This window comes from Arachis ipaensis, chromosome B7 (genome assembly GCF_059453495.1).
Source record: "Arachis ipaensis isolate K30076 ecotype BB chromosome B7, ASM5945349v1, whole genome shotgun sequence".
In the NCBI taxonomy this organism is placed as follows: domain Eukaryota; kingdom Viridiplantae; phylum Streptophyta; class Magnoliopsida; order Fabales; family Fabaceae; genus Arachis; species Arachis ipaensis.
Genome location: NC_142442.1, coordinates 141,188,363 through 141,216,258, shown reverse-complemented (window position 1 = coordinate 141,216,258; position 27,896 = coordinate 141,188,363). Strand labels below are relative to the sequence as shown.

At 33.1% G+C, this 27,896-nt stretch overlaps 4 protein-coding genes across 6 annotated transcripts; all 4 read left to right on the top strand.

Annotated features, from left to right (window-relative positions):
- Window positions 1–1,808: 1,808 nt before the first annotated feature.
- LOC107606269 (putative lipase YDR444W) lies at window positions 1,809–5,748 on the top strand. Of its 2 annotated transcripts, none has more exons than XM_016308305.3 (10): window positions 1,809–2,354; window positions 2,452–2,519; window positions 2,826–2,896; window positions 3,005–3,232; window positions 3,494–3,654; window positions 3,731–3,786; window positions 4,110–4,162; window positions 4,271–4,406; window positions 4,995–5,092; window positions 5,385–5,748. In XM_016308305.3, exons 1-10 carry the CDS (start codon window positions 2,080–2,082, stop codon window positions 5,454–5,456), a joined length of 1,218 nt encoding a protein of 405 aa, XP_016163791.1. In that variant the 5' UTR covers window positions 1,809–2,079; the 3' UTR covers window positions 5,457–5,748. The 2 variants fall into 2 exon arrangements, with proteins under 2 accessions (XP_016163791.1, XP_020962233.1); XM_021106574.2 differs by having other exon boundaries at window positions 1,841–2,354; window positions 4,995–5,142; window positions 5,385–5,522.
- Window positions 5,749–12,977: 7,229 nt separating this feature from the next.
- LOC107606268 (putative lipase YDR444W) lies at window positions 12,978–16,348 on the top strand. Its single transcript, XM_016308304.3, has 10 exons — window positions 12,978–13,393; window positions 13,543–13,610; window positions 13,957–14,027; window positions 14,116–14,394; window positions 14,534–14,694; window positions 14,798–14,853; window positions 14,977–15,029; window positions 15,153–15,276; window positions 15,543–15,640; window positions 15,962–16,348. Exons 1-10 carry the CDS (start codon window positions 13,116–13,118, stop codon window positions 16,031–16,033), a joined length of 1,260 nt encoding a protein of 419 aa, XP_016163790.1. The 5' UTR covers window positions 12,978–13,115; the 3' UTR covers window positions 16,034–16,348.
- Window positions 16,349–19,794: 3,446 nt separating this feature from the next.
- Window positions 19,795–20,754, top strand: LOC107608490 (EPIDERMAL PATTERNING FACTOR-like protein 2). 2 transcript variants are annotated; one of them, XM_021106788.2, is made up of 3 exons: window positions 19,795–20,212; window positions 20,283–20,317; window positions 20,397–20,754. In XM_021106788.2, exons 1-3 carry the CDS (start codon window positions 20,107–20,109, stop codon window positions 20,604–20,606), a joined length of 351 nt encoding a protein of 116 aa, XP_020962447.1. In that variant the 5' UTR covers window positions 19,795–20,106; the 3' UTR covers window positions 20,607–20,754. The 2 variants fall into 2 exon arrangements, with proteins under 2 accessions (XP_020962447.1, XP_016165751.1); XM_016310265.3 differs by having other exon boundaries at window positions 20,391–20,754.
- Window positions 20,755–24,549: 3,795 nt separating this feature from the next.
- Window positions 24,550–27,592, top strand: LOC107607931 (uncharacterized). Its single transcript, XM_016309825.1, has 6 exons — window positions 24,550–24,842; window positions 25,053–25,281; window positions 25,562–25,920; window positions 26,061–26,854; window positions 26,967–27,206; window positions 27,348–27,592. The coding sequence occupies exons 1-6, from the start codon at window positions 24,550–24,552 to the stop codon at window positions 27,590–27,592; spliced, it is 2,160 nt and encodes a 719-aa protein (XP_016165311.1).
- The last annotated feature ends 304 nt before the right edge of the window (window positions 27,593–27,896 follow it).

The following is a 27,896-nucleotide window of genomic DNA, read 5'->3' as shown; positions in this document are numbered from 1 at the left end:
CTGCGAATATGCGGATCAGATCCGATCCATGAACACCCATACGTCAAACTCCAATTACGCCACGTCTTTTTAGCGCCTACTAAAACAAGGCTCTTCCACACTATAGTACTACCCTTATAATGATTGTTATTTGCTAAACTGAAAACGGGTGCGACAAACTAGAAAAGTGAACCCAATTTTTCAGTAGAAGAATTTTATATACATTATCTGTATATATTTTGTTTCTATATTCTTAATTTTTGTGTTGAAATTAATTGGTAAAAAGGTATAATACACAAATACTGATACGGACACAAGACACGATACGATATGGAATACGTCGACTCACAAATTTTAAATTCTTATAAGACACGAGAACACACATATATATATAAAATATGATGCATTTTTTAGAAAAATTGTAATGATATTTTGATATTTTATTAATATTAAAATTTAATTTTTTAATTATTTTTAATATCTTATTTTAATTATATAAAATATTTAAAATATTTTTTTAATATATACTATTTCTAAATTTATTTTAAGAATACATGTTAAGAATAAGGTTGGACATACTGACATGTGATAGTATTTAGGTGTACTTAAGCGTGTCCGGAGATTTTTTTTATGTTTTATAAAGACATGGTTGGACATAGCAGACACGCGTGTCGGACGAGTGTCGATGAGTATCGTATCCAAAATGTATTCGATACGCATACACAGTAACTCACAGCGAAGTGTCTATACTTCATTGGTAAAAAGTAAAAAAATAAAAAAATTATCTTTAATATCACAAAAAATAAATATCAAAATAAATGTATAAAAAATAGTACACATTTTTATTTTTTAAATATATTTCGGGTAAGTTTGCCAAAAAATAATTGTATTTAATGTAAACAATGGCGAAGACTTACGTGTCAACTGTTTTCTTTCTAGATGCTGCTTTCATAAATTCTAACTAACATAAATAAATAAATACTAGTGTTACAATAGTATATGGTTTCTAGAAGGCACGTTGAAAATGGTATGATAAGACCTGTGGTAAAATATGTTTTCCAATAACATGTGACTCTTCTAGACTCTAGTGTTACATCATATAAAATATCATCCGGGGTTAATTTTTAAGATTTTGTTAACAAAAATTATAAAAGTACTTATTAAAGTTACTAATATGATAAGTTTTGTAGGAGGAATCAAAAGCTATTATCATTAGATAAAAATTATTTAATAATTAAGATAGAGTAGTGTTTTAATAGGTGTATGATGCTATGAGACTAAATTATTTTACACAAAATTAGACAACTAAGAAACAAATATTCTCAATAGTTGCATATATGAATTAGGATTTATTTTCAGTAGAGTTTGTTTGAAAATTATTTAACATAAAAAAAATTTTCTGTTTCCTTAAAAAAATATTTTTATTTAAAATTTAATTTTATAATTTGAAATAATTATAATATATTAATAGAATAAAATTTAAAGAGTATAAATAAATTTGAAAATCAAACTTTTTTTATTTAATTTATAAATGAATAAAAATTAAAATTAAAATTTTTAAAAGAATTTAAATTATTCTAAAACAAAAAAAATTTCAACTCTTAAATAAATTATAATTCTTAACCTTCTAAATAAGTTCTTAATAATTAAAAATAGGTGGAAACTCAGGTACAGTTCACTTTACATGAAGTTGATAGTTGAGAACCGTTAGATGATTTGACTGATTTGATTAAATTTTTATCTAACGACTTTCAACTGTCAATTTCACGTGAAGTCGACTGAAACCGAGTTTCCATCTTAAAAACAAAGAAAGTAGACAGAGCTGTGATATCTTAGAGAGAAGACGGAAATTGAAGAAGTCAGAGTCAAGTGGTTTGACCACAACACACACAAAGTCATTGATGAAAGGCAGCTTCTTCGTCTTTGTATCCTCATTCTCCAAGTCTCATTCATTTTAAATGCAACAACTTTGGTTTCTACATACCAAAACACTATAATCTAAGCACTTACATGTTTATGAGTTTTAACTTGCTTTAAGTTTCAAAGCTCCTACACAGTTCCATTGTTTTTATCTTAGTTTGTTTGTTGTTCTACAACACCATGGCTTCTGAGGATTCCAAACAGAAACCCCATGTTCTAGAACAAGACAAAGGTGTGGTGGTGGTAGAGGAGGAGGAGGAGAAGAAGCTCAACAATGAAACAAAGAACAGGAACAAGAGCAAGAAGAGGAGTAGTTCTTACTTGCCTAAGTTTTGTTTTAGAATCGAATATGGTGCTAAAGGGGAGGGTTTTGATATGGAAATGGTGGATGCTTCTGATTCTCAGCGTCCCAAACCCACTCATTTGATCATCATGGTTAATGGTCTCATTGGAAGGTTTGATTTGGTTCCTTAATCATTCATTATTTTAGCTTAATTAAGTTAAACCCTTCTGGTTTAATATGATGAAAACATGTGTTTAATATGTTTGCAGTGCTAAGAATTGGAAATTTGCTGCAAAACAGTTTCTGAAAAAGTATCCACATGATGCTGTTGTACATTGTAAGTCATGACCATTAACCTCTTAGCTTCCAATTTTTTTTGTTCTTTCTGTGATCTGCTATCCTTCAAGAATAATGGAAAGTTTCTATTTTTTGCCTAATGTTTGTTTTTGAGTTTGATCCCAATTTTCTAAAGTGTGAATAGTTTAGTCCTGATAAATTAACTTTGGATTAAGTGAATAGTCTATGTAAATTGATAGTCGAGAATTATTAGACGATAAATTTAGACAAATTGTCAAATTATCTAACAGTCTCAACTATTAATTTCACGTAAAGATAACTGTACTTAAGTCTTCGTCTTATGCAGGCAGTGAATGTAACCCTCCAAGGTTGACATTTGATGGCGTCGACGTAATGGGAGACAGATTAGCGAAGGAGGTATGTCATAAATCGCCAATTTGGCTTTGGCTTTGGCTTTGGCTTCGGCTTTTGGTTGCATCGAATTCAAATCCAGAAACATAACCATTTTGTTTCCCCTTTTTACAGGTGATTGCAGTTATAAAACGTCACCCAAGTGTTAAGAAGATTTCATTTGTAGGTCACTCTCTGGGTGGATTGGTTGCAAGATATGCAATTGCCAAGCTTTATGAGAGAGACATTTCAACGGAATTTTCTCATGAGAGCAAGAATTGTGAAGGAAAAATTGCAGGATTGGAGCCTGTAAATTTCATTACCTCAGCAACACCACATCTTGGTTCTTGTGGTCATAAACAGGCACGAATGATGGCATTTTTATCCATTACTTTTTATCTGACATTGTGAAAATTTCTTGCATTCTTGAATCAATGTATTTGGAAGTTACTCAAGGTGATTTGAATTCAGGTGCAGTTAATTTTACGTTGATAACTAAGAGCCGTTAGATAAAAATTTAGTCAAATCATTTAACAGTTCTCAACTATTAACTTCACGTGAAGTTAACTGCACCTGAGTTGACTAGCAGTGTGACACATGGTTTTGCAATGTTGCATACTTCAGTGTCCAATGTTTTTCGGATCGCGCCACGCCGAGAAAGCAGCAATTCGGGCTTCGGGGCTTCTTCGTAGAACAGGAAAACATCTCTTTTTAACAGATGGTACCAATGGAAAGCCTCCTCTTCTTCTCCAAATGGTTCGAGACTCTGAAGATCTTAAATTCATGTAAGGTTCTTACTGTGGCTAACTTCATGTTTATGTGACAATTAATTGATGTTACTCTGCATCTCTTTCTTTGCAGCTCTGCCTTGCGATCCTTCAAACGCCGTGTTGCCTATGCAAATGTTCGCTATGACAGTATCCTTTGTTTTCTTGGACTATCTAAAGACACTTGTTAAGTTCTCAACTATTATCTTTTTACGAAGACATCTTCATATTAATAGTAATGTAATAATTATAATAAGCTGAAAACTCAATGAAGTCGACTTCATGTGAAGTTGATATCTGAGAGCCGTTAGATGAAAATTTAGTCAAATCAGTTAAATCATCTAATGGCTCTCAGATATCAACTTCTCATGAAGCCGACTGCATCTGAGTTTCCACCTTATAATAATCACAAGTTATTATCTTATTTGTATCTTTTGTTATTACAATGCATGAAGGACTTAACTATTAACTAGAGCTTGTTGGATGGAGTACATCATCTATAAGGCGAAGAAATGAGCTTCCAAAGGTGATGATTAAGTTCTCAACTTTGGTGTCATCATCTAAAATTACTTAATAAAAAATACTTAATTGTTATTGTGGTTGAATTGTATCTAAATAATTTTTTTTTATTCAGCGCCAGAATCTTTCGAGCCACGAGAGCTATCGACATATAGTAAATGTCGAGACAGTAACACCCTCTTCGGATCCCAATCAAGTTCCTACAGAATCCCAAGTGAATAATAGTGGATCTCGTAGACTTGACATGGAAGGTACTTTCACCCATTTTGAACTAATATGCGTTTCATAAATCAGACATTGCAACATGACATAAGCATTTATGATAACATGCTTATGCTTCTAATTTAAGACAGAGCATTGATATGTCTCAAAAAGAAGATGGAGCATTGATTATTTGTAGTTTCACAAATCATCTTTTTTCCTTGGTTTTTACTTTATAATAATCATTTTTCATAACTGCTTGAACTATTGGATAGAGATACGTAAATAGTTTTAGAGATAATGTCAGTTTAGTCTCTAAAATTTTCGGCGTTTATCAAGATCAATATAAATTCAATTAATCAAAATGAAATTAATAATTAATTAGAACACCTATTTGATTATACTGAAATCTTAATTATGTTAGTGTGTTATCTTATTATTAAAAAGGTCACATTGATATTTTAATGTTTTATATCAGCACTATATTAATAGCAATTAAATTAAGAATAAAATAGATTCACAATCTGTAAATTTAAAGACTAATTTGATCATTTTTAAAAATGGACTATTTTGATGAATGTTGAGAATTTCAAAGGCCAAATCATTTTATATCTAATGCATATAACAACATTTGACAGAGGAAATGATAAGGGGGTTAACAAGAATGAGTTGGGAACGCATTGATGTGCGGTTCAAGGGTACCATGCAGAAATTTCTGGCTCATAGTACCATTCAGGCAAGTTATCAAAAGCTGCTTCAATGTTCAATCACATGATACATTATTTGGTAAATTTTATAATATTTCTTTATTGTAATATTTAAATTGTTTAACTTATTTTTATAAATAAAAAATAAAATATATAAAATAAAAATAAAATATTTAAAATTTATTAAATATTTTTTATTTATCTTTTTTAGTAAGCTAGATAGTAGACACAATATCTTAGGCACTATAATATTCACTATATTATTTTGAATTGAACACTTTGAGATGCCAATGTTATTTGTACACGAATGAACTCTTGCAGGTGACACATCACCTCATCAATTCTGCTGGAGCAGACGTGATCCAACATATGGTTGACAATTTTCAGTTGTAGAATTATTCACAAATTTGCCCAAATTTTTTCATTTTTTAATTTAATTATTGAGAAGGGTGGTGAAGGTGTTTGTGGACTTCTTCACCTTTTGCGGCTACAAATACACAAGAATTTGGGGGTTCCATGATATTTTTGCAGAAATTGTAAAATGATTTTTGCAAAACTTATTAGGATTATTAGAGATATGAGTAATATGTGTTTGAAATTGATGTAAAATCTTAATAAGTGTAATAGAATGAGGTGACTAGAAAAAATTGAAATTGTCTATAAAAAAGTTAAGTTCCTATATTTCTTAATTTTGATATATTGATATTATATAAAAATTTTATACCGATATTTAGTTATGGACTTAATTTTATAGTTATGGAAGTCTTGTATGTGATGTGTCCGGATATAGATTCATGGAATACAAGACAAATTTGTGGGACAACTTTTTGTGAGTGTCAGGATGTAGAATTTGGACCCTACAAATTATTTAATTTAAAAATTTTGCAGAACAAATCGAATGGTTCGATTTGGAATTGAAAAAATTTGAATTTCGGAAGAAAGAAATTGGACTCTCCGTGTTCATTGCCTTTAACAACTCGGACCGTCTGTTTACCATAGAAAAACTCATATGGTCCGAATTCTGTTACTCTAACACCACACAGATATAAAACACCTATGTTCTCCATATCCCAATCCAACCCAATTGTTATCTTCATATTCAAATTAAAAAGCGTTTAGTTATGTTCACGTGTTTAATTTGTGAATTTAGAAATTAATTATTTATAATTTTATTATTTAGTCATTTTCGTTCAAGAAATCAAATTTGAATTTCAAATTGGAGATATCTGATTAAAAATTTAAAATACTTATCACTTTTTACCCATTAAAATGTTTGTTTGATGCAACATCAGCACTAGTGTCACAACTCACAAGCGTGTTAGATTGTATATTATATTAAAGATTAGAGAACCATCAATTAACTTCATTCCAAAATTTCCAAGGAAACGTGGTGAATACTTTAGTTTTTTTCATTAACAGGTTAATATTCATAAAAATACAAAATATAATAATGGGTAAAGTACTATTTGGGTGAAATTCTATTTTGATTCTTAAGGTTTAAATGTCCTGTTTAAATCTAAAAAAATTTCATTTGGCATCAATTTAGTCCCACAATGAGGTTAAAGTTAAATAATTAATGGAATGTCCTACATAACAACAGTACAAAAACAAAATCGATAATCTGGATAACAAGTACAAGTTCCAAAGGCACAAAATCAATCGTTGATGCATCAATACATTTATTTATCATTTTCTTTAGTTATATAGAAAATATTTTATTTATATTATAAGAAAAATAATAATAAATATATTGATGCATCCACTGTTGATTTTGTGCCTCTTGAGCTTGTACTTGTTCTTCAGATTATCGATTTTGTTCTTGTACTGTTGTTACGTAGGACATTCCATTAATTATTTAACTTTGACCTCATTGTCGGACTAAATTGATGCTAAATGAAACTTTTTGAATTCAAATAAGACACTTTAAATCTTAAAAACTAAAACAGAATTATGCCCAAACATAGAAACCAATTTACTACTTTACCCTATAATAATTTATATGTATATATTCTCTATTATTAAACCTCAGGAATTTTGCATTTGCGTATTAGGTGGTCCATCTTAAAAACAATAAATTTAGCATAATTGTTAAGATTGTGTTTGCGAATACGCCACAATGGAGATGGAAAATGTTAAGATGTTATTGGTAATGTTTTATAAATAATGAAAAAATTTTAAGTTATCGGAGAACAGTGTGTTTTATTTGTTGATTTTAATTAATATATATTATATATATTTTTTATAATTCAAATTAACGATTAAAATAATTGAAATACCAATATTTTTAGTATACTTGAAATTCTTCCGTAATAAATTAATAATCAATAATGAATGGCCACTATCTACATGACTTTAGTGACCGATTGAAAAAGAATCATGAAACATGAAACGAGAGGCAGTTTCATTTGACAAATCATGCCACGTGAATGAGACATACATCATAGATCATTAGATCCAATATTTATTTGAGGTTAGGACATCGATGGACACAATATGACACAAGATATATAGACACATAAATTTAAATAGGGACAGTATATATATAAAAATATAAAAGATTTTTAAAATAAATTATAATAATTTTTTAATTATATAAAATATTTAAAATATTTTTTACTTTAATAATTAATAATATATACTATTTTAAATTTATTTTAAAAATATATATTAAGAATAAGATTAGATATGCTGATACATGATAGTATTTAAGTATGTTTAAGTGTGTCTAGAAAATAATTTTTTATTTTTTTATGTCGAATGATTGTTAATCAGTATGGTGTTTCAATTTTCAACTAGGTTTAATTACTCTATTGGTCTATATAGTTTTACCAAATTTTTAGGGCAATTTACGCATCTAAATTGTTTGATCTCCAATATTACGCAAATACATTGTTTCAGTTTTTAATACGTAAATGCATTGTTTCTATATTTTATGTAAACCGCTACTGCCAGTAGCGGTTTACGTGTGAGTGTGTGTGTGTGTAAACCGCTACTGGCAGTAGCGGTTTACGTGTAAGTGAGTGTGTGTAAACCGCTGCTGGCAGCAGCGGTTTACGTGAGTGTGTGCGTGTGTGTAAACCGCTACTGCCAGTAGCGGTTTACGTGTGTGTGTCTGAATGGGGCTGCCTATATAAACCATAGAGGGACCAAATGTGAAGAAGTAGAGTGTTATTCACAAATGGAGGGAGAGGATAGTTTTGTGGCTCTGGTTCACTGCTCTGGAAAAATTCAAAAGAGCAAAAGGCATGGTGTAAAATTCACAGATAGAGAACCGCTTAGTGTTTTTATTCGATCTTCGAATACGTTGGCGGAGATTAAGCAAAGCATATTACGGAAGCTCGGTGTGTGTGGGACGAAGTGGGTAAAAAAATTATTTTACAAGATTCCCATTGATGTTGTCTCAACTGGTGTGAGATATGAGACCTTCGTGATCGGGTCGGATGAAGACTTGCATGTCTTGTTTCACTGCAGGCGTAGTTTTCCGGAGGTGAGGGTAACTGAGCTGTTTGCAAAGTTGGAAGATGGTGTGGATAGCTCAGGGGCATCGGCCCCTAATCCTCAGTCGATCCCAGCCGGTGGTGCCTCAACATCGATGCCTGTGGTAGCAGTGGCAGTTCCGAATCCGGAGCCCGAACGTGCTGGGGCTGTTCATGCATATGTTGGTCCTGTTGTTCCTGATTTTGAATGCGATGCCGGACCGGATCGGGTTGAGAATGCACTGTTTGACGATGATTTGGATGAGGAGCCTGTCGATATTGGTGGGGACAGTGATGATGATATTCCAAGAGGCGGACGTTCAGCCCATGGATGTTCCGGTTCTGCAACACAGGAGTACCCTCCCCACCTCTCTTCTTTGAACTTGGAAGCCATCGGCCAACAGCAGAATGCTGATGCAACATTCGAGGGGCAGGGGATGCATGATGGGACAAATATGTCTGAATTTCAGATTGGCCAATCCTTCCAGAGTAAAGAGGAAGCCGTGTTGAGTGTGAAGGATTACAGTATTCGGCGTGGAGTTGAGTACAAGGTTATGGAGTCCGACAACCTGAAATACCAAGGGAGATGCAAGGAGTTTGGTAACGGGTGCACGTGGTTGATTCGGATAGTCATGCGGAAAAGGAAGGGCACATGGGAGGTTAGGAGGTACAACGGTCCGCACACGTGTATGGCCACATCGATATCAAGCGACCACAAGCAGCTTGATTATCATGTTATCTGTGCGAGGATCTATCCATTGGTTCGAGCTGATGCGTCGGTGTCTAGGTAATCTGCAGATGGGCCAGGATCTGCCACTCGCTCAATGGAAATGACGGCATCAAGTCGGTTCTCCCAATGCTCATGCCATTTCTGATAGTAGTGGGGAAACCACCTATCGCCACCCCTACCGTCCTTAGCATGCAGCCAGTCTACGTTCAAAGCATCCTCGGGGATATGTTGTACTCCACCCAGCTGTGGAACAACCCTGTCAACCTGATGCCACTCGATGACCGCAAAGTATATCAAGGCAGTCACGGCTCGCCACATGCGACTGTGCTCCTCTGTAAGTATCTCTGGATGGACCACGGCAAGTACATCAAGCGCGGAGTAGGGCTCTCACACAATCTGAAATTTAAGAACTCATCAAGGACTACAATAACAAGTATATATCTAGTCACGAATAGAGATCAAACAAAAAGTAAAACTCTTGCTGCTATAAAACTTACATCACGAGCGGTCAGTCGATCCAATGCAAGCCGATACCTAATGACCCTCTGCTCCTTTCCATCATTAGGAGGTAAGTAGGCAGACCACCTAAATTTAAGTCATATGAGACACCAAATTTAAAATATGCCCAATAAATTTGTTAAACTTAAAAAAGCATAACCCATACCTTGATGCCAGCGGGAAAGAGAAAACCTCAAACCCGGCCGGCCTAAGAGACGGAAACCGCCAGAATATCCAACTCTGAAGTAACTGGAGCGGGCCCGCAAGATTAGTCACATTTTTGTTTGCTACCCGACACATACATCGGTACAGCCACGCCAAAGCGGCCGAACCCCAGCTATACCTCCCCATGCCATCAAGGTTTGCCACAAATGGCAACCATCGTATATGAACCCGGTTCGCACTCTTGTCCCCAAATAACTGAGTCGATAACAGCATCATGATGTAGGCCCGTGCGTATATGCGGACAGTCTCCTCGCTCGCATCTGGTGGTAGCACCCTAAACCTCTCATGGAACCATGTAAAGTGTACTGTCATCTGCTTGACCTTATTCGGTGGGGGCCGCTCACCGAATAGGTCCTCAAACCACTCCCAAGCTGGTCGGCCACCCTCCATGTATGTCTCAAACTCACCAAGGCAACCACTCACAGTCTCCCCATCCACAGGAAGCCCTAGCTGAAATGCCACATCCTGCAATGTCACTGTGCATTCTCTGAAAGGCATGTGGAACGTATGCGTCTCAGGACGCCACCTCTCAACGAACGCACTAACGAGTGGCTCATCCAACCAGAACCATTGGCTATTTAGCCTAGCCAAATGGTACAATCCAGCCCGCTCTAAATACGGGATGATCCTTTCATGCATGGGCATATTCTGTTGCCGCCTCACACTGTATATACACCTATTGGGCTGCACAGAACAACAAACGAAAACAGAGACCAATTAAATTCTCCTATCCTTAAACAGATTTCCATATCTAACCGAATACGAATACCTTAAACCATCAGCAAATTCTCCTATATAATATTTAAAAAAAATTTCCTACTCACGATAGGGAAAATGACAACACAAATAATTTAGTTATTAACATCCAGAAATTTTAAAATATTGTAAAGATTTTAAATTTAAAACTTCATATCATACAAATATCCTAAACAAACTATAATAATTCACTAATGTCAACTATCCCGTTCCCTAAACTAAACCAACATTAATTAGTGGGCATAACATTCATTGAATGGAATTAAATTTCAGGTAACTAGGCATATCTATAACTAACCAAGAAAAACTAAAAACACTAAACCAAGATTAGTGAACTAACATCCTAGCATGCGAACCCTAAATTCAGGATACAACGACTAATCTATAAATTCTAATTCCTCTACCTAACCTACCGTTTTTCTAACTAAGATATGCAAAGACTAGAAAAAAAATAAATATTAACTAACCTCGTCACCAATAGAACCGGCAATATGCGCAACGCCGTTCAGTCGGTACAGGTTCCTGCCTGCCATGATAACTCGCCAGAAGTCGCCGCTGAGGAACCTCGGACCCGCTCACAACTTGCTCTGACTTCTCTCTACAATTTCCTCTCTCTAGAAAACTCCTCAAACCTTCTAAACACATAATCCGCGGTTGCAACCACGGTTTATATAGGCAAACCATCACACGTAAACCGCTACTGACAGTAGCGGTTTACACACACGCACACACACACACGTAAACCGCTACTGCCAGTAGCGGTTTACACACACGCACACACTCACGTAAACCGCTGCTGCCAGCAGCGGTTTACACACACTCACTTACACGTAAACCGCTACTGCCAGTAGCGGTTTACACACACACACACTCACACGTAAACCGCTACTGGCAGTAGCGGTTTACATAAAATATAGAAACAATGCATTTGCGTATTAAAAACTGAAACAATGTATTTGCGTAATATTGAGGATCAAACAATTTAGTTGCGTAAATTGCCCAAATTTTTAATTAGGTCTTTATTTTTTTTTTCTTTCAATTGGTCCCTATACTATTTTTAATTTTGTAATTACGTTATTTTCATGTTAAAAATGTTAAAATTAACATAATATTTTTACTAAAATATATGCGGTCAAAGATTTAATTAAATTTTTAGTTATAAATACCATTAATTTGCGAAAAAATGTTCAGTTAAGTCTAATATTTTTTACACTAAGAAAGACTTAATTACAAAATTAAAGCAGTGTAAAGACTCAATTAAAAGAAAAAAAATATAAAAACCTAACTAAAAATTTGATGAAATTATAAGAACTAATAAAGTAATTAAATTTTTAAAATATATCTGACAAAAAGTGTCTGTACTTCATAAATTTAAAAAAAAAATAAAAAAAAGTTAAATCATTTAGGACGTGCTTTGGCCTTGATGTCATTAAGATAATCATAGGATTTTTTTTATTTAATAAATAGGAATATACTAATTATTACACAGATTTGTTTTACGCCAAAAAAGTAGTTGGGATGCACCTTCGTGTTCTGTCCCTATTTATTTATTTATTTATTTATTTATTTTTTTGGACATATTTCTGTCCCTATTTAAGTACCACTTTAAAACCTGTTGAAGGAAAGACCCACTAACATTTAAGGACACGTTATATTAACATGATTATTATATAAAAATATTCAATAAATCTAACAATGAACTACCAATAAGAATATATTTATATTGGTTTAATTATATATTTTTTACATAGTTTTTAAACAAAACAATAAAAATAAATTTTATAACTTAATAATTTAAAATTTTTACAATTATTTAATCAAATTTTAATCAATACAGAAGATCAATTACTACGATATTTTTATTTTTTATTCATATTTTTATTACAAATAAAAATTAAATTGTATTGTATTATCTAAATAATTGGATATTTTAATATATTAGTTTAATTAATTAGTGACTCATTTTTACTATTCATATAATATAACTGTTATTATATAAGTAAATTAGTTATAACTTTGTCAATGAATTATACCTCAAATGGTATAGTCTCTTCATACTCAATTAAGAGGTTGCGTGTTCGAGTCTTCTATCTTTGATAAAAAAAAAAAATTATTATAACTTTAACTAAAAATAATTATAATTGTAATTAATTAAAACGAAATAATAAAGATAAAATCTTTTTTTGGTGACAATAAATATAAAATCTAATCCTAAATGAAATCAAATGTAGGATTCACTCCATTTAATTTTCATTAATTAATAATTAATTAAGTAATTAACTACTTAAACTGCCGGCTCCCGAGTCCCTACACTACAACACTAATCACTAATCCTTCGATCGAGTTTCGAGCTTCTTTAAAGCTTCCATGGCTTCCGGGGAACAACGCCAACAAGGTCTCCGTGACAGTGGGGGAGAGGGAGAGAGAGGGACGCACAAGGAAGAGATGGCGGTGCAGCTCAACAACAGTGAAATTAAGAAGAAGAATAATAAGAAGAAAAAGAGTTATTATTTGCCTAAATTTTGTTTTAGGATTGAGTATGATGCAACTGGAGAGGGCTTTGATATGGAGATCGTTGATGCTTCTGCTTCTCGGCCTCCCAAACCCTCCCACTTGATCATCATGGTTAATGGTCTTATAGGCAGGTTTGATTCCTTTCAATATCTAACTCAATTAACTTTAATTTTATGATTATGATAATTAATCATGCATTAATTAATATCTCAATTATTTGCATAAACTTGTGTAGTTATGGTTAATTAATGTGCTTAGTAATGTGGCTCTTTTTTCTCAGTGCTCAGAATTGGAAATTTGCTGCAAAACAGTTTCTCAAGAAGTATCCACATGATGCAGTTGTACATTGTAAGCTCCTAATTACTATGATAATCATGACATTTATATTCTCCATTGATTTAGTTTGATTGTTTGAGTGTAGAATAATAGTCTAGTAACAAACTTGGTTGGCTGAGTGGTCAGCTCACTTGTCCGCTTAAGCAAGTGTTAGGGGGGTTGAATCCTGCCTTGGGTATGCAGTAACCCATTGGCCAATAGTAGATCTTAAATGGAGTTCAGATCCGCGATGGATTAATCCTTATATTCTTTTGGGGATACCATGGGGAACAGAAAAAATAGTCTAGTTGATTAACTTATGATACCATCAATTGAATTTGAATATTTAGAACAACATAATGGGAATTGTGCAATGCAGGTAGTCAGTGTAATTCTGCAATGTTGACATTCGATGGCGTCGACGTAATGGGAGACAGATTAGCCAAAGAGGTATGTGAATGTTCATTGTCATAACTTCTTTGCCTCTGTATTCAATTTTGGGAAATTGATTTGGCTTTAGCTCCAATTGCATTAACAGGTAATATCAGTTATAAAGCGTCATCCAAGTGTTGAGAAAATTTCATTTGTAGGTCACTCGTTGGGTGGCTTGATTGCAAGGTATGCAATTGCCAAGCTTTATGAGAGAGACATTTCAATGGAATTTTCTTATGAGAATGGAAAAAGTGAAGGCCAAAGTTCTTTAGTTCAAGAGTTTCATGATAGGAAGAAGAATTATGAAGGAAAAATTGCAGGATTGGAGCCTATAAATTTTATTACCTCTGCAACACCACATCTTGGTGCTAGTGGCCATAAACACGTGATTCCTTTCTACCTTCTAAAAATTATTAACCTGTTTATCCATTAATTTCTGCACTGTTTTGGAAATGATCTATTTTGGTGATTTAATTAGTACTAGCATTGTGTGACATGGTTTTTTTCAATTCTGCTCATTTCAGTGTCCAATGTTTTTCGGATTTCGCTATGCGGAGAAAGTGGCAACTCGAGCTTCAGGGCTTCTTGGTAAAACAGGAAAACATTTGTTTTTAGCAGATGGTAGCAATGGAAAGCCTCCTCTTCTTCTCCAAATGGCTCGCGACTCTGAAGATCTTAAATTCATGTGAGGTTCAGCTTTGGTTGGCTACATAATTTTCTTGGTGACACTAAACTGTAGACTTTCAACAAAGAAGAATTTAGAACAATCTGCACCTCTTTCTCTGCAGGTCTGCTTTGAGGTCGTTTAAACGTCGTGTTGCCTATGCGAATGTTCGTTATGATAGTATCCTTTGTTTTCTGAATTTATTTTAAGGCATTCGTTAACAAAATGTTCTAATTACAATCATTACAAGATACAGCTGCTCTTATCTTCAGTTCTTACATGAACAACTTGACTATTAAACAGAGCTTGTTGGTTGGAGTACTTCGTCTATAAGGCATAGGAACGAGCTTCCAAAGGTAACTATTAACTTCCTTAGAAACAATATTCTTAATTGTATCTAACTTTTGTATCATCAGACCCTGTTTTAGCTTGTGGAAGTTATTGTTGTTTAACTGGGTCTAACTTGTTTTCTAATTCAGCGCCGGAATCTTTCCGGTCACGAGAGGTACCCGCATATTGTAAATGTTGAGACAGCAAGATCCTCTTGTGTTCCTACCGAACATGGAACGAAGAATAGTGGTTTGCATAGACTTGACATGGAAGGTCTCTTCACCTTTTTGAAACTATGAAAGTTTTCTTGAGTAATTGCTAATGCATTAGAACTCAGACATTTCAAAAACACATTACTATGATATAAGTGACAAGTTTTTGGTATCATGTCCTTGGCTGAATCTCAAAAATAGTGGCATTATTTTAGATACTAGACCTTGTTTTGAGACTCAATTGTTGCATGCATATATTTCTGCTTCTCATTGAAGATGAAGAAACTGATGAATTATGTTTTGGATGTTTACTAAAATACATTGCAGAGGAAATGATCAGAAGCTTAACAACAATAAGCTGGGAACGTGTCGATGTCCGATTCAGTGGTACCATGCAGAAGTTCCTTGCTCATAGCACCATTCAGGCAAGACTAATCACATTCCATACATACAAATACAATTCTGTTATTTGAACACCAAACTCAATTGCAATTCAAATCACTTTGAATTCCTTAACATAAATTATTTTCTCTTAGTCTATCAGTTTATGTCTCCATCCTTAACACAAGGTGGACCATGATGGGGTCTTCCAAGTTCCAACATAAATTATTTAATCTTTATACAACTTTATAGTAGTGAATTATTGATATTATATATTATAGTCTGCTATACTGTACATACATTGTATCATTTGTCTTAAGTCTCAACAACATTAAGCATGCTTGAATTTCGTTTTATATATGCAGGTCAAGACTTATTCTATCAATTCTGCTGGAACAGACGTGGTCCAACATATGGTTGACAATTTCCAACTATAGATTTATTTTTTTTTACCATATTGCCCCCTTCCAACATGAAGGTTGATAATGTGAAGGAGGATGAGGGATGAGGGTGTTATGATCTTTTCAACCTGCCTCAATCTTTTGCAAGTGATGCAGGAAAATGGTTAGATCACAGAAGTAGCAAAATCAAAGGGTAGAATGAGAGGTGTATCTAAGCATACTATCATTGTTATTTCTAAACTTGAAAAATAACAACTTACATAACATTTTTATATAAGAGTTTAATTTTGATGCACTGGGGTGACCATTCACGCGGTCAATGTAAAAGGTAGTTATTGAATGTACGTTTTTACATTGACAGTGCATCAAAATTAATTTTTTTTATATAATAGTATATAAAAAAGTAATATTAGATATTAATTTGGCCAATTTTTTAGTACCTATTATTTGTGTGCCCAATTTGTTGAACTTACTTTTTAAATATATTAATTTTTATACTTTTAAATTAAACATTAATTATTTAACGTTTTTTAACAAATAAATTAGACACCAAAATTTTATACACTATAGCAAAAACTATTAATTTATCCTATGGTATCTAATACTACATGGGTTTGGGTTTGAAATATCTGATACTCCATTTAAGTCACTGTAAATATATGTCTGAAATATTTTTATTATTGCACGAATTCAAATGATCACCAAGAAGTAAATTTTGAGGAGTGAGGAATGAGGACACATGAAACATTTGAGTGAAAAAAAAAGGGGCCCTAGGTGGGTCACAAAATCAAATTATATATTCTTATCTCTTCATGAAAATAGCCAAGCCATGGGATATAGTAATTCAGTAGGGTCCATGATAGTTATTACTATTTCTTTAGACAAACCAATGCAAACATTTTAATAAGCTACCTTGAACTGACCCACCATTCCAACATCTTTTCATGGACTTAATGACTAACAACACATTATTATTGGAAGGAAGGAGATGCATTTATGTTTTTGTCCAAGTAAAAATTTTACCCTTTTTTATTATTTTGTTTAATTTCATTTTATTTTTAAGAGTTTTGCTAACAGCTAGTGTCATAGGAATATAGGATCATTTGTTGACAATACAAAAATAAAAATTATTTTTCTGAAGCACCTGACAGAAAGAAAGTAGTGAAAGGCTAAAAACACCAAACAAAGTTCTTCCCAAAACCCAGTTATGAAAGACAAGTTAGCCAACTTTAACAAGAAGATCCAGAACTACATGGTTGAAAAAGTCGATCTTTCTACAACTTATCGAAAGCAAAAAATGGAAATGCATACTTTTTATTTTTCCAGATTATATCTCATTATTATACCTTTTTAAATGAGACTAATAAAAAATATGTGAGAGATGTTATATAATACTTTATAACATTAATTGAGAGGGAAAAAAAATTAAAAGAAGTCATTTTCTATTACAAACTAGTCACCAGCTATTTTTTTGTCTACTAGTTGAAATAGTCATTGGACAACTTTTCTCGAGGCATAAACTAATAAAAATAGACATATAAATGATTATATTTTTAATATGTTCATTCAAATCACTACAAAAAAAAGTCTATAGTAACCATGATCATAGCTAATGAAAAGGGTGATCATAAGTCTATAGTCACGGTTTTTGACCTATAGTTATGGTTTTTTTACCGTAGCCTATTTTCTTGTGGCTATAAATTTATAGTCACGGTTTTTTTATCTATGGTCATAGCTTTAGTATTTAAATTCTGACACTTTAGGTCACATTTTTTTACTGTGACTATAACTTTATCTATGGTCACGGTCTTGACCGTGACCATAACCTCTAAGGTCACCCCTTCCGAAAACCGTAGTAAGAGCATCTCTTAAAGGTGAATTTTTACATTGACTTTCTTTCTTTTTTTTTTTTTTAAATGCTGAAATTCATTTTTCTTTTAGGGTTCAATAAAAATCGAATTCTACATCTTTCGATTATAAAAACTCTAATATTATACCATGAAATTACTCCTCTCAAAAATTACATATCAAAAACAAAAAATATTATGTGCACTAAAAACCAATGATTTATATATAGTTTAATATATTTAAATATAATAAACTTTTTTTATACACGTAATATAATTGATTTAGATTCGCATACCCAATTAGCCGGATAAAAATTACCAAAGACAAATAGTTTTTGTTAGCAAAACCCTATTTTTAAGACAACATGTTAATGGCTAATTAGGTATATAATACAATTAACACAAACATGTATATGTTTTAGTTTCTACTTTCTAGTGGCCTTTTCCAGTTCCGTGACTTCCTTGGAAAAATATAGACATATTTGGCGTGTTCGAATGAAGCTGATGATAATTTTCCACCCTAAAAAAATGAATGTTAGAAAACCAATGAATTTGTACCAAAATGCAAAAAAGAAGACATGCAAGAAGAAAATAAAAAGGAAAGCAAGCAATAATTTAATATACTAGTTGTCATTTGTTCTTTTTCCCTATTAGTATTTGTTTTTTCCTTTGTATCTTGGCATTTGTAACTTTGCTACAACTTTAACACACATGCACTTATGCTCATATTTTAGTTAAGGATCATATAAAGTTATAAACTAAGAGTTCTCTATGGTTCACATAACGAGGTAGCTAGCTATGCAACAAGAACAACACATATATGTCTGAATTTGTGAGGGTCCATCTCTTAACATCCAACAGAATTCATAATCTCCTTTTGCAGTTCATGTTTTATAAATTCATGGGAAAAATTAAATGACAAATAATTCAGTAATACCAAAATTTACATAAATATGTATTTAAAAATTTTTTTTTCAAGGTTAGAAATGAGACTTGAACTCGAAACCTCTAAATGAAGATAAAAAGATTATGCTATTTGAACTATAACTCGTTAGCATATATTTAAACTACTTGTTATATAAGATTTATAGTATATAATTGTATATAATTGTCAAAATTAATTTTTCATCTAACAATTTTTGTAAGATTAACCACTAATGTTGATAAAATGTAATTTATATAAGAAATTAATTTTCATGCACCAATAATATAAAAATAGTTTTATATAAATATCTAATGGTATATTATCACATTATTAAAAATAACTAATTTTTAAAGTTATTATTTTTAATTTTTTATGATATTTCTTAATTCCAACCGACCAAAAAATAATTATGTGACAAATTAAAATTTTATTTAAAAATTTATTATTAATTAATAAATTATTACATACACAAAATAATATTTAAACAGATAAATAAGTTGACTCATTTTAGTTTTCAAATTTATTACTTAAGAATAATGATCTAAATAGGCTAATTTTTTTATATGAGGTTGATATGTGAGTTATGCTGAGTTATGGAGTATTGGGGAGATATACACGATTGTGACGGCGTTCAATTTTTTGTTTTAGTGGAAAAAAATCGGACCGTCTGATTTCATTGCAGAAAGAGAGTGGATACACAAATCGGACCTAGAGTTTTCTTTCAGTACACAAATCGGACCTAAGATTTTTTGCCAATACACAAATCGGACCCAGGGTTTTCAGTACCTCCAATCAGACGGTCCGATTTATCTTGCACAATCCTCATACCCTAGTAAAACACCATATACCTTCATAATTCTGCTATACACCAACTCTCTCTCCATATTAAAATAAAAAGTTTGATCTAAATACATATATATTTAAATTAAATTATCCATATAAAGTAAATTAAAAGTAGAGAATTTTGTTTTCTTGTTTTGTGAAAAATAATTTCTCTGAGAATCAATAAATGAGGGGTTACATGACCTTACCATTACATAGGGTACACGCATTAAATAAGGTGACCCATCTTAGGACACCTTTTCAGAATTTCACCCTTCTATACTGCCACATGCACATATATCCTCCTCTCTCTCTCTCTCTCTCTCTCTCTCTACTATTCTAGGGTGACTACCATTCATTTACCATACCATTCATTTATCATCACAATAAGGTTAGTGGGAGTGGCAATAATAGAAGAAGGTAGTAGTGACTAGTGAGAATATATATATATATTGGTTTATTTGTTGTTGTGTGCAGCAGTCTCTTTCAATTGAATTGTGCCCCTTCCTTAGAAGATGGGAATGAATGGATCCTCATGTTGGCACAAATATAGACAAACCACCTTCATCAGCATCTTCATTCTCTTTGCAGCTTCTTCTACTTCCTTATTCATGGCTCAAGGTTAGTAATTAACTTATTAGCTTAATTATTAGCTTCTAAGTTAGTTAATTAATATAATATGTGCATGCAGGAAGAGCAATGTCCAATGTAATTGAAGTTTCCCAGGTACAAATTAAAATAATCAAACTTATTAGCTAATTAATGTTTTAATAATTAATGGCATCATGTTGTTGTGAAGAATAAGGTAAGAGTGATAGGGTCAAGGCCACCAAGGTGTGAAAGTAGATGCAGCAATTGTGGACATTGTGAAGCAGTTCAAGTCCCCATTGTACCTACCTTTCATCATCATCATGAAGCAGCCATTGTTGCATTCTCATCAAGAGGGGATGCACTTTCCAACTACAAACCCATGAGTTGGAAGTGCAAATGTGGGGACTACTTTTTCAACCCATGATTTATTCTTCCTTCTTCAATCAAATTCTATCAAATTATTTTGCTAATAATAAATAGTATAAATATATTATATATGTATATTCATCCATGCATGTACCTCCTTGTATTTTGTCAACTTTTATATATATATATTTGTTTGTTTAATTTGATGGTATGAACTATGAAATGAAATTGAGAAATGGGAGTGTAAAAAGGAGTGTGTCAGATAGTGCTGTTTTCGTATGAAACAAGATTAAGATTTTGTGTGATGATGTGATGAGATCATATGTCATGCATATATGATATGATATGATATGATATGATATATAACCTCGAAATGATGGACCATTCCTTTCATTCTTCAATTCAAATTCATATACCAATCAGTTACAAAGTCTCATCTTAGTATAATTAATTGCTTTTGTTTAACCTAACATAGTGAAATTAACTAACACGTACAAAAGTATTTACAAAACAATCACCAAAGCAATGCTTACATTAACTCTGAATCAAACTACTTTTTAGAATATTTGTCCTAGCATTATAAATATTATGGCAGAAAAGATTTTTAGAATCAAACTACTTTTACAAAAAGGTCATAGGGGAGGGACAAAAGTTTCTGTCGACTATAAAAATCAGAGTTTTTGTAGATAAAAAAATTAAATAATAAATTCTTTAGTTATTATTTTTATGTGAAAGAGTTTAATTTTTTATTAATAATTAATTTTAACATTCATTATCTAAAACTTGAAAGAATTTAACGTGTATACTTTTATATTTGATTAGATATTAAGTCCGTTGCACAAATAAAAATAATTAATTTTTATGTTTATTATTTAAAAATAATATTTTTTGTCTCTGTATGTGTGTGTATATATATGTAAAATTAGATATTAGTATAAAAAAATTATATTGACAGTTATAAAATTAACTAAAAATTAAATTTTTAAACAATTAAATTTTATTCTAATTATTAATCAGAACATTAGTATTCTCTCCAAATCATATGTAATAAATATTTGAACAAAAAAATGATGAAAATATAAATTAAAAAGATAAGCGTAAAAATTTGAAACTAAATAAAAAGCAAAAAAAAAGTATGCATGTAATAATAATGATAATATATTTTTTTATATGAACAATATTATATTAGAGAATTATTTTTTAATTATATTTAATTATAAATTTAAGGTATTTCTTATAATTTTACGAATTTATTTAAATTATATTATTTTATTAATTTTATCTTTTGAGAACAGAAAGATAGAGAGATAGAGAATGAGAGAGAAAAGAAAGAGAAAGATAAATAAAAAAGAGCGAGAGTGTTTCTTAATTTTGGAGGAAAATATTTTATTTTAATCGTAATAAAAGAATATCTCATAATATATTTTGATTTGTCAAATTAGTAATATAAAATATAAATTATAAGTTATATATAGAGTGGGAATGGTAGAGAGAAATAGAGAATGAGAGAGAAGTAGATAAGAGAATGGAAGAGCGAGAGTTTATTAATTTTGGAAGAAAATATTTTATCTCAATTTTAACGAGAATGTATCATGTGACACATTTTGGTGATTAAATTAGTAATATAATATATTTATACAATTTTAATTTTAATATTTTAATTTCAACTTTAATTTAGTTTTAATTGTAATTAGAGAATGTCATGTTGCACATTTTAATTATCAAATTTATAATTAGTCATTGATAATAATATATAAGAGAGATAAAGTGGGTGAAAAAATGAGAGAGATAGAAAAAATGAGAGAGAGAAAGAGAGAGCTCTTTCATTTTATTTGGAGGAAAAAATTTAATTTTAATTATAATAAGAGAGTGATATGTGGTACATTTTAATTATAAAATTAAAAATATATAATATAGTTATATTTCAATTTTAAATTTAGTATTTTGATTTTGATTTTAATTTAATTTGAATGTAATTAGAAAATGTTATATTGCACATTTTGATTGTTAAATTTATAATTAGTCATTGATAATGATATATAAGAGAAATAAAGTGGATGAAAGAATGAGAGAGACAGAAAAAGAGAAAGAGAGAAGGAAGAGAGAAAAACTCTTTAATTTTAGAAGAAAAAATTTAATTTCAATTACAATAAAAATGACATATGACACATTTTAGTTATAAAATTAGTAATATATAATAGATTTGCAAAACTTAACGAATTTTTAACAGTTCTATGGATTTCAAATGGTACAAAATCCTTTTCAAGTTTTTATTTATTCTGAAAGTAATATAATTTCTTAAAAAATATAAAACTTATCATTATTTTAGATATCCTACGAGTTTCAAATTATTTGAATTACGCTAATTCTAATGATGCGATTTTATATTTTTTAGATCACTTGTAAAGTTACAAGCTCAATTCAAAACAAAAAAGGAAAAATAAAAATGTCCTATATTATACTAATTATCTTTTTTGATATTACCATCAAGAATAGTTAGTTTTTATAAGCTAACCTAGTAAAATATAACACGTATCAATAATCTACAACTAATCTAATTCACCTATTAAATAATCAAATTAAAGCAGACACATCCTTTAAGCAATAACTTTTTTGGTTCTACTATATCTCATTTTGGCTCTAAATTTTAATATGCACGTATTAAAACAAGACTTCAAGACATAAAAGATAAACACTTAAATCTAGATTTTTAGCGCCTACGATATAGGAATGGAAAAATAATCTGCACCTACAGATATCTGTGACAAGTCTAATAAAGACTCGTAAAAGGAGGCTGGCAGATTCAATACCGCAGAAGCTTTCAACGCCATAAACCAAGACCACCAGTGAACAATATCGATGGGAGAAACAGAACAAAAATGTGGGAAGAGATGGAGAGGTCCACGCACTCAGTCTTCGTTGACAACTTGCCTAATGATATTAGTAAAAGGGCGCTTTACCGTGGTTTTGGATGGGCAGGCGAGATCAAAGATGTGTATATCTCAAGGAAGAAGAGAAAAGGTCACACAGGAGTGTTTGCTTTTGTTAGGTTTGACTCTCGTGGAGGAGCTCAAAGGACTTTAGAGCGCATAAATGGTGTGTCAATCAGGAGGAAGAGGATTACAGTGTCGACTGCAAGGTTCATGCGAGACGGTAAGTACAATCAGAACGGAAATCCCACACAGAGAGGTGCATGAGATGGTGACAAGTATAATGCCCCGAGTAACAGAAGGAGCAATGACAATCATAACGATAGAGCAGCCACTTGGGCCCAGGTTGTGACCAGAGCTGATGAAGTTAGTAATAATGCGGGTTCAGACAGGGAAGGAGCGAAGTTTGGCGAGAGTTGTAGAAAAGGCATGAAAGTAGTGGAAAAGGTGGTTTCTGAACTGCAAACTGATATATTGCGTAGAAGCATTGTGGCATCCAAAATCGAACCCATCAAATTTAGTTTGTTGATGAACAAGCTAAGGGAGGAGTGGAGGGGGCTAGGGAGGATAGAATGTAGAGACTTAGGACCACGCAAGTGTCTGATTACTCTTAAAAATATAGAATATAGAGATAAAGCCCTTGATAATACACTGCTTAATGAATTCTTTGATAATCTTAATCCTCACGGGGGATTTACATGGAACTCATCTAGAAGGATTTGGGTGGAGCTTATGGGTCTTCCAGTGCATTTGTGGTATAAGAAAATATTCTGGAATTTTGGGAGAATATGGGACGACTATGTTATGATGGATGACTTAACAGAAAGCAATAGCTCTTATTGTGCAGCAAGAATTCTGATAGACTCATACCAATGGGAACCAATCTAAGAGTGGGTCATGGCGAAGGATGGAGATAGGGATTTCGAAGTGTTTTTCAAGGAGTTTGGGCAAGAAATCTATAGTGCGCAGGTCCACCCAGGCAGCACAATTTTTTATAGATAATTTGGAGTTGAGCGTAGTCCTGGTACTAGCAAAATCTTGGGGAGCAAAGAGGTCGCGGAGGTTGCATCCATGGAGTTGGCAGTCCAAGAGTCCAATCTCTTTGAGAAAGAAGGGGAGTTACATGAAGTTTGGGATCCATTAATTATGGATTTAATGCAAAGACGGCTTGATGGTGCACATACCAACGTGAGATATAGTGCTTGGTGGGGTCATGATTATTTTTTCGAGGAAGACTCTAACGGATATAGCAATAGGAGATTAAAGAATGCTAAAGAGGCTAGAGATGTTAATTCAAACTTAGATTTGATGATTGTCCAATTCATAGGCCTAAGTGGGGGGAGGCCCATTGTGACTATGTTCAGGTCTTGAATCTAGTGACTTTGGATTGGGAGAGACAAGAGGCTAATAGTGGAAGAATTGGTTCGGATGGGTCATGTCCATACTCGCCTGGGTTTGGGCCTTGTAGCCCTAATTATCATGTACAACAGGAAGCCCCTACGCAAGGGTATAGTAAGGAGGGTGAGTTGCGTGACATTAGTGAAAAAAAAGTAAGGGAGTGAAACTGATTTTAGGTGCCAGATTAGTGACCCAAAAGAGGATTTTATCAACTCCCTTGAAGAGGCAGTGGCCACAAACATATGCAAAGAAGCGGGTATGGTGTTTGATGGAGTGGATGATGATGTGCTACTGGCGTCTCTCATGGACAAGAGACAGCAAAAGTGCCGAAGAATGTATGGTCTTAGAAAACGGGAAAAGAAGGGAACGACATCTCTAGTTGCTCCAAGACGGGCTGATCGAAGCGTACACAGTACGGGAGTAAATTTTTCTCTTAAATGAAGATTATTTTTTGGAACATCAGGAGGTTGGGGGAAAAAAGAAAAGTAGGGATGGTTAGAAGGAGTTGTTCAAAGTACAAATCTGATTTTATTGGATTGATGAAAATAAAGAAGGAAAGTTATGATAGAAGCTTGGCTCTGAGATTATGGGGCCAAAACTCCATTGTGTGGACAGGTGTAAATGCAATGGGAAATTCTGGGGGTCTGCTTTGTATTTGGAGGCCTGATTTTTTGATAAATATAAGGTCTTCAAAGGAGATAGATGGCTGGCTATTCTGGATTTTGTTAATGAAATAAAAAGGATGAGGTTGATTTGTGTGGTGCATGGAGCCCATGATAAAGCGGAGAAATTGAAGCTATGGTATGAGTTATCCGATTTGAGAACAACGTGTCGTGCTGCTATGGTGATTGGAGGAGACTTCAATGATATTTTGAAACCTAAGGAAAGATTGGGGTGTAAAGTGCTGTCACAGAGTGGTTGTAAGTTTAAAGCGTGGGTTGAAAATATGGAGTTAGTGGAGTTAGAGCTAAGTGGAAGGAAGTATACATGGTATGGGGGTAGAAGGTGCAGCAGGATTGATAGGGTGTTTGTTGATAATGAATGGTAAGAGGCCTATAATTCTCTAACGTTGAAGGAGTTGCCTCGATCTCTGTCGGATCATTGTGGCCTTCTATTTGACTTAGGGGAAGTGGATTGGGGTCCAAAGCTTTTTCGTTCTTTAGATGCTTGTTGTCTCATGGTAGCTTTGTTTCAGTGGTTAAAGGTGAGTGGTGCAGTATGAACGGGTCTGATGTATTGCAAAAAATGAAGGCTTTGAGGAAACCTTTAAGACAATGGAATAAGGAATGCTCTGGGAGTATTGAGAGTAACTTGGTGAAATTAGAAGAGGAAATGAAAAAGGTGGATGAAGAGAAAGAGAAGGGTGGGGATGATGAATGTCTTTTGGCAAGGGCGATGGCAATTAGAAACGTGATTGAAGTATGGTATGGGAGGAGGGAGGATTATTGGAAGCAGTTGTCTCGGTTGCGTTTTGCCTCGCAAATGGATAAAAACACTAAATTCTATCATTCAGTTGCTAAAACCAGGAGGAGGAGTAAAGTTATAGAGGAGATCCACATTAATGGGAATTGTTATAGAGGTGTTGGTAGAGTAAAAAATGAGGTGCGACAGTTTTATAAGGAGTTGTATAAGGAGGAGCAAATACTTAACATTCTTTTCAATAAGTCGTTGGTGAAGTCTATTAGTGCAGCGGAAGCAAGTAGTATGGAATTGATCCCGTCAAAGGAAGAGATCAAGTCAGCTGTGTGGCATTGTCCTCCAAGTCGTGCTGCGGAACCTGATGGGTTTAATTTCAAGTTCATTAGGAGACTGTGGGAGGTAATTGGGGATGAGTTTTGTAGTTCAGTGAGAAAGTTCTTCGTTGATTGTAGTCTCCCGAAAGAAGCGAACTTGACGTGGGTGACCTTGGCGCATAAGGAGGGGGGAACAAATGAGCTGAAGGATTCGGCCTATAAGCATGGTGGGGTGCTTATACAAGGTGATTTCAAAAATCTTGGCTAGCCGTCTTCAACCTCTGATGCTGGGGTTGGTTGGGGAGGTACAATCGGCGTTCGTAAGTGGAAGAAAGATTTATGATGGTGCCTTGATAGTTTACGAAATAGTACACTGGCTAAAGAGGTCAAGGAAGGCGGCTTGGTTGATCAAATTAGATTTTCAAAAGGCGTACGACAGGGTTCGATGGGACTTTGTTGACTTGGTTTTGGAGGGTATGGGCTTCGGGTGCATTTGGCGAAGGTGGATCTGGGAGTGCTTGACAACAGCATCGATGGCTATTCTCATCAACAGAACAACGACAAAGCCATTCAATATACAATGGGGTCTCCGTCAAGGTGACTCACTATCCTCTTTTCTCTTTGTTCTTGTTGGTGAAGTTTTGAATAAAATGCTTGAGAGATTATGTTAAAAAGGTGTTTTACGAATGCTTGAGGTAGGTAAGGGTAAAGTTGAATTATCGCATCTACAATTTGCAGATGATACAATTCTCTTTTGCCCTTGCGATTTTAAGACAATTTCGAATTATAGGAGGGTTCTACTTGGTTTTGAGCTGCTGTCCGGCCTGAGAATTAATTATGATAAATCTGTCTTGATTGGATTAAATGTGGTAGATGGGGAGACACAAAAAGCCTGTGAGGTGTTGGGGTGTAAGGAAGGATATTTATCGATTAAGTACTTAGGTGTACCCTTGGGAGCTAATCTTAAGCGGATTCATATGTGAGATCCAGTTATTAGGAAAGTCGAAAAGATGTTGAAGGGGTGGAAGGGTAAATATTTATCTAAAGTTGGAAAACTTGTCTTAATTAAGTCGGTTCTAAATAATCTATCAATGTATTACCTAAGTATTTTTAAGATGCCAAGCTCAGTTGCGAAGAAGATTGTTTCTCTTCAAACTCATTTCTTTTGGGAAAATGGTGAGGGTGGGATTGGTTTAGCCACGATTAGTTGGAAGGTTGTTCAACATCTGAAATGCCAAGGAGATTTGGGGGGTAGGGGATGTGGTGCTTAAGAACATGGCGTTCTTA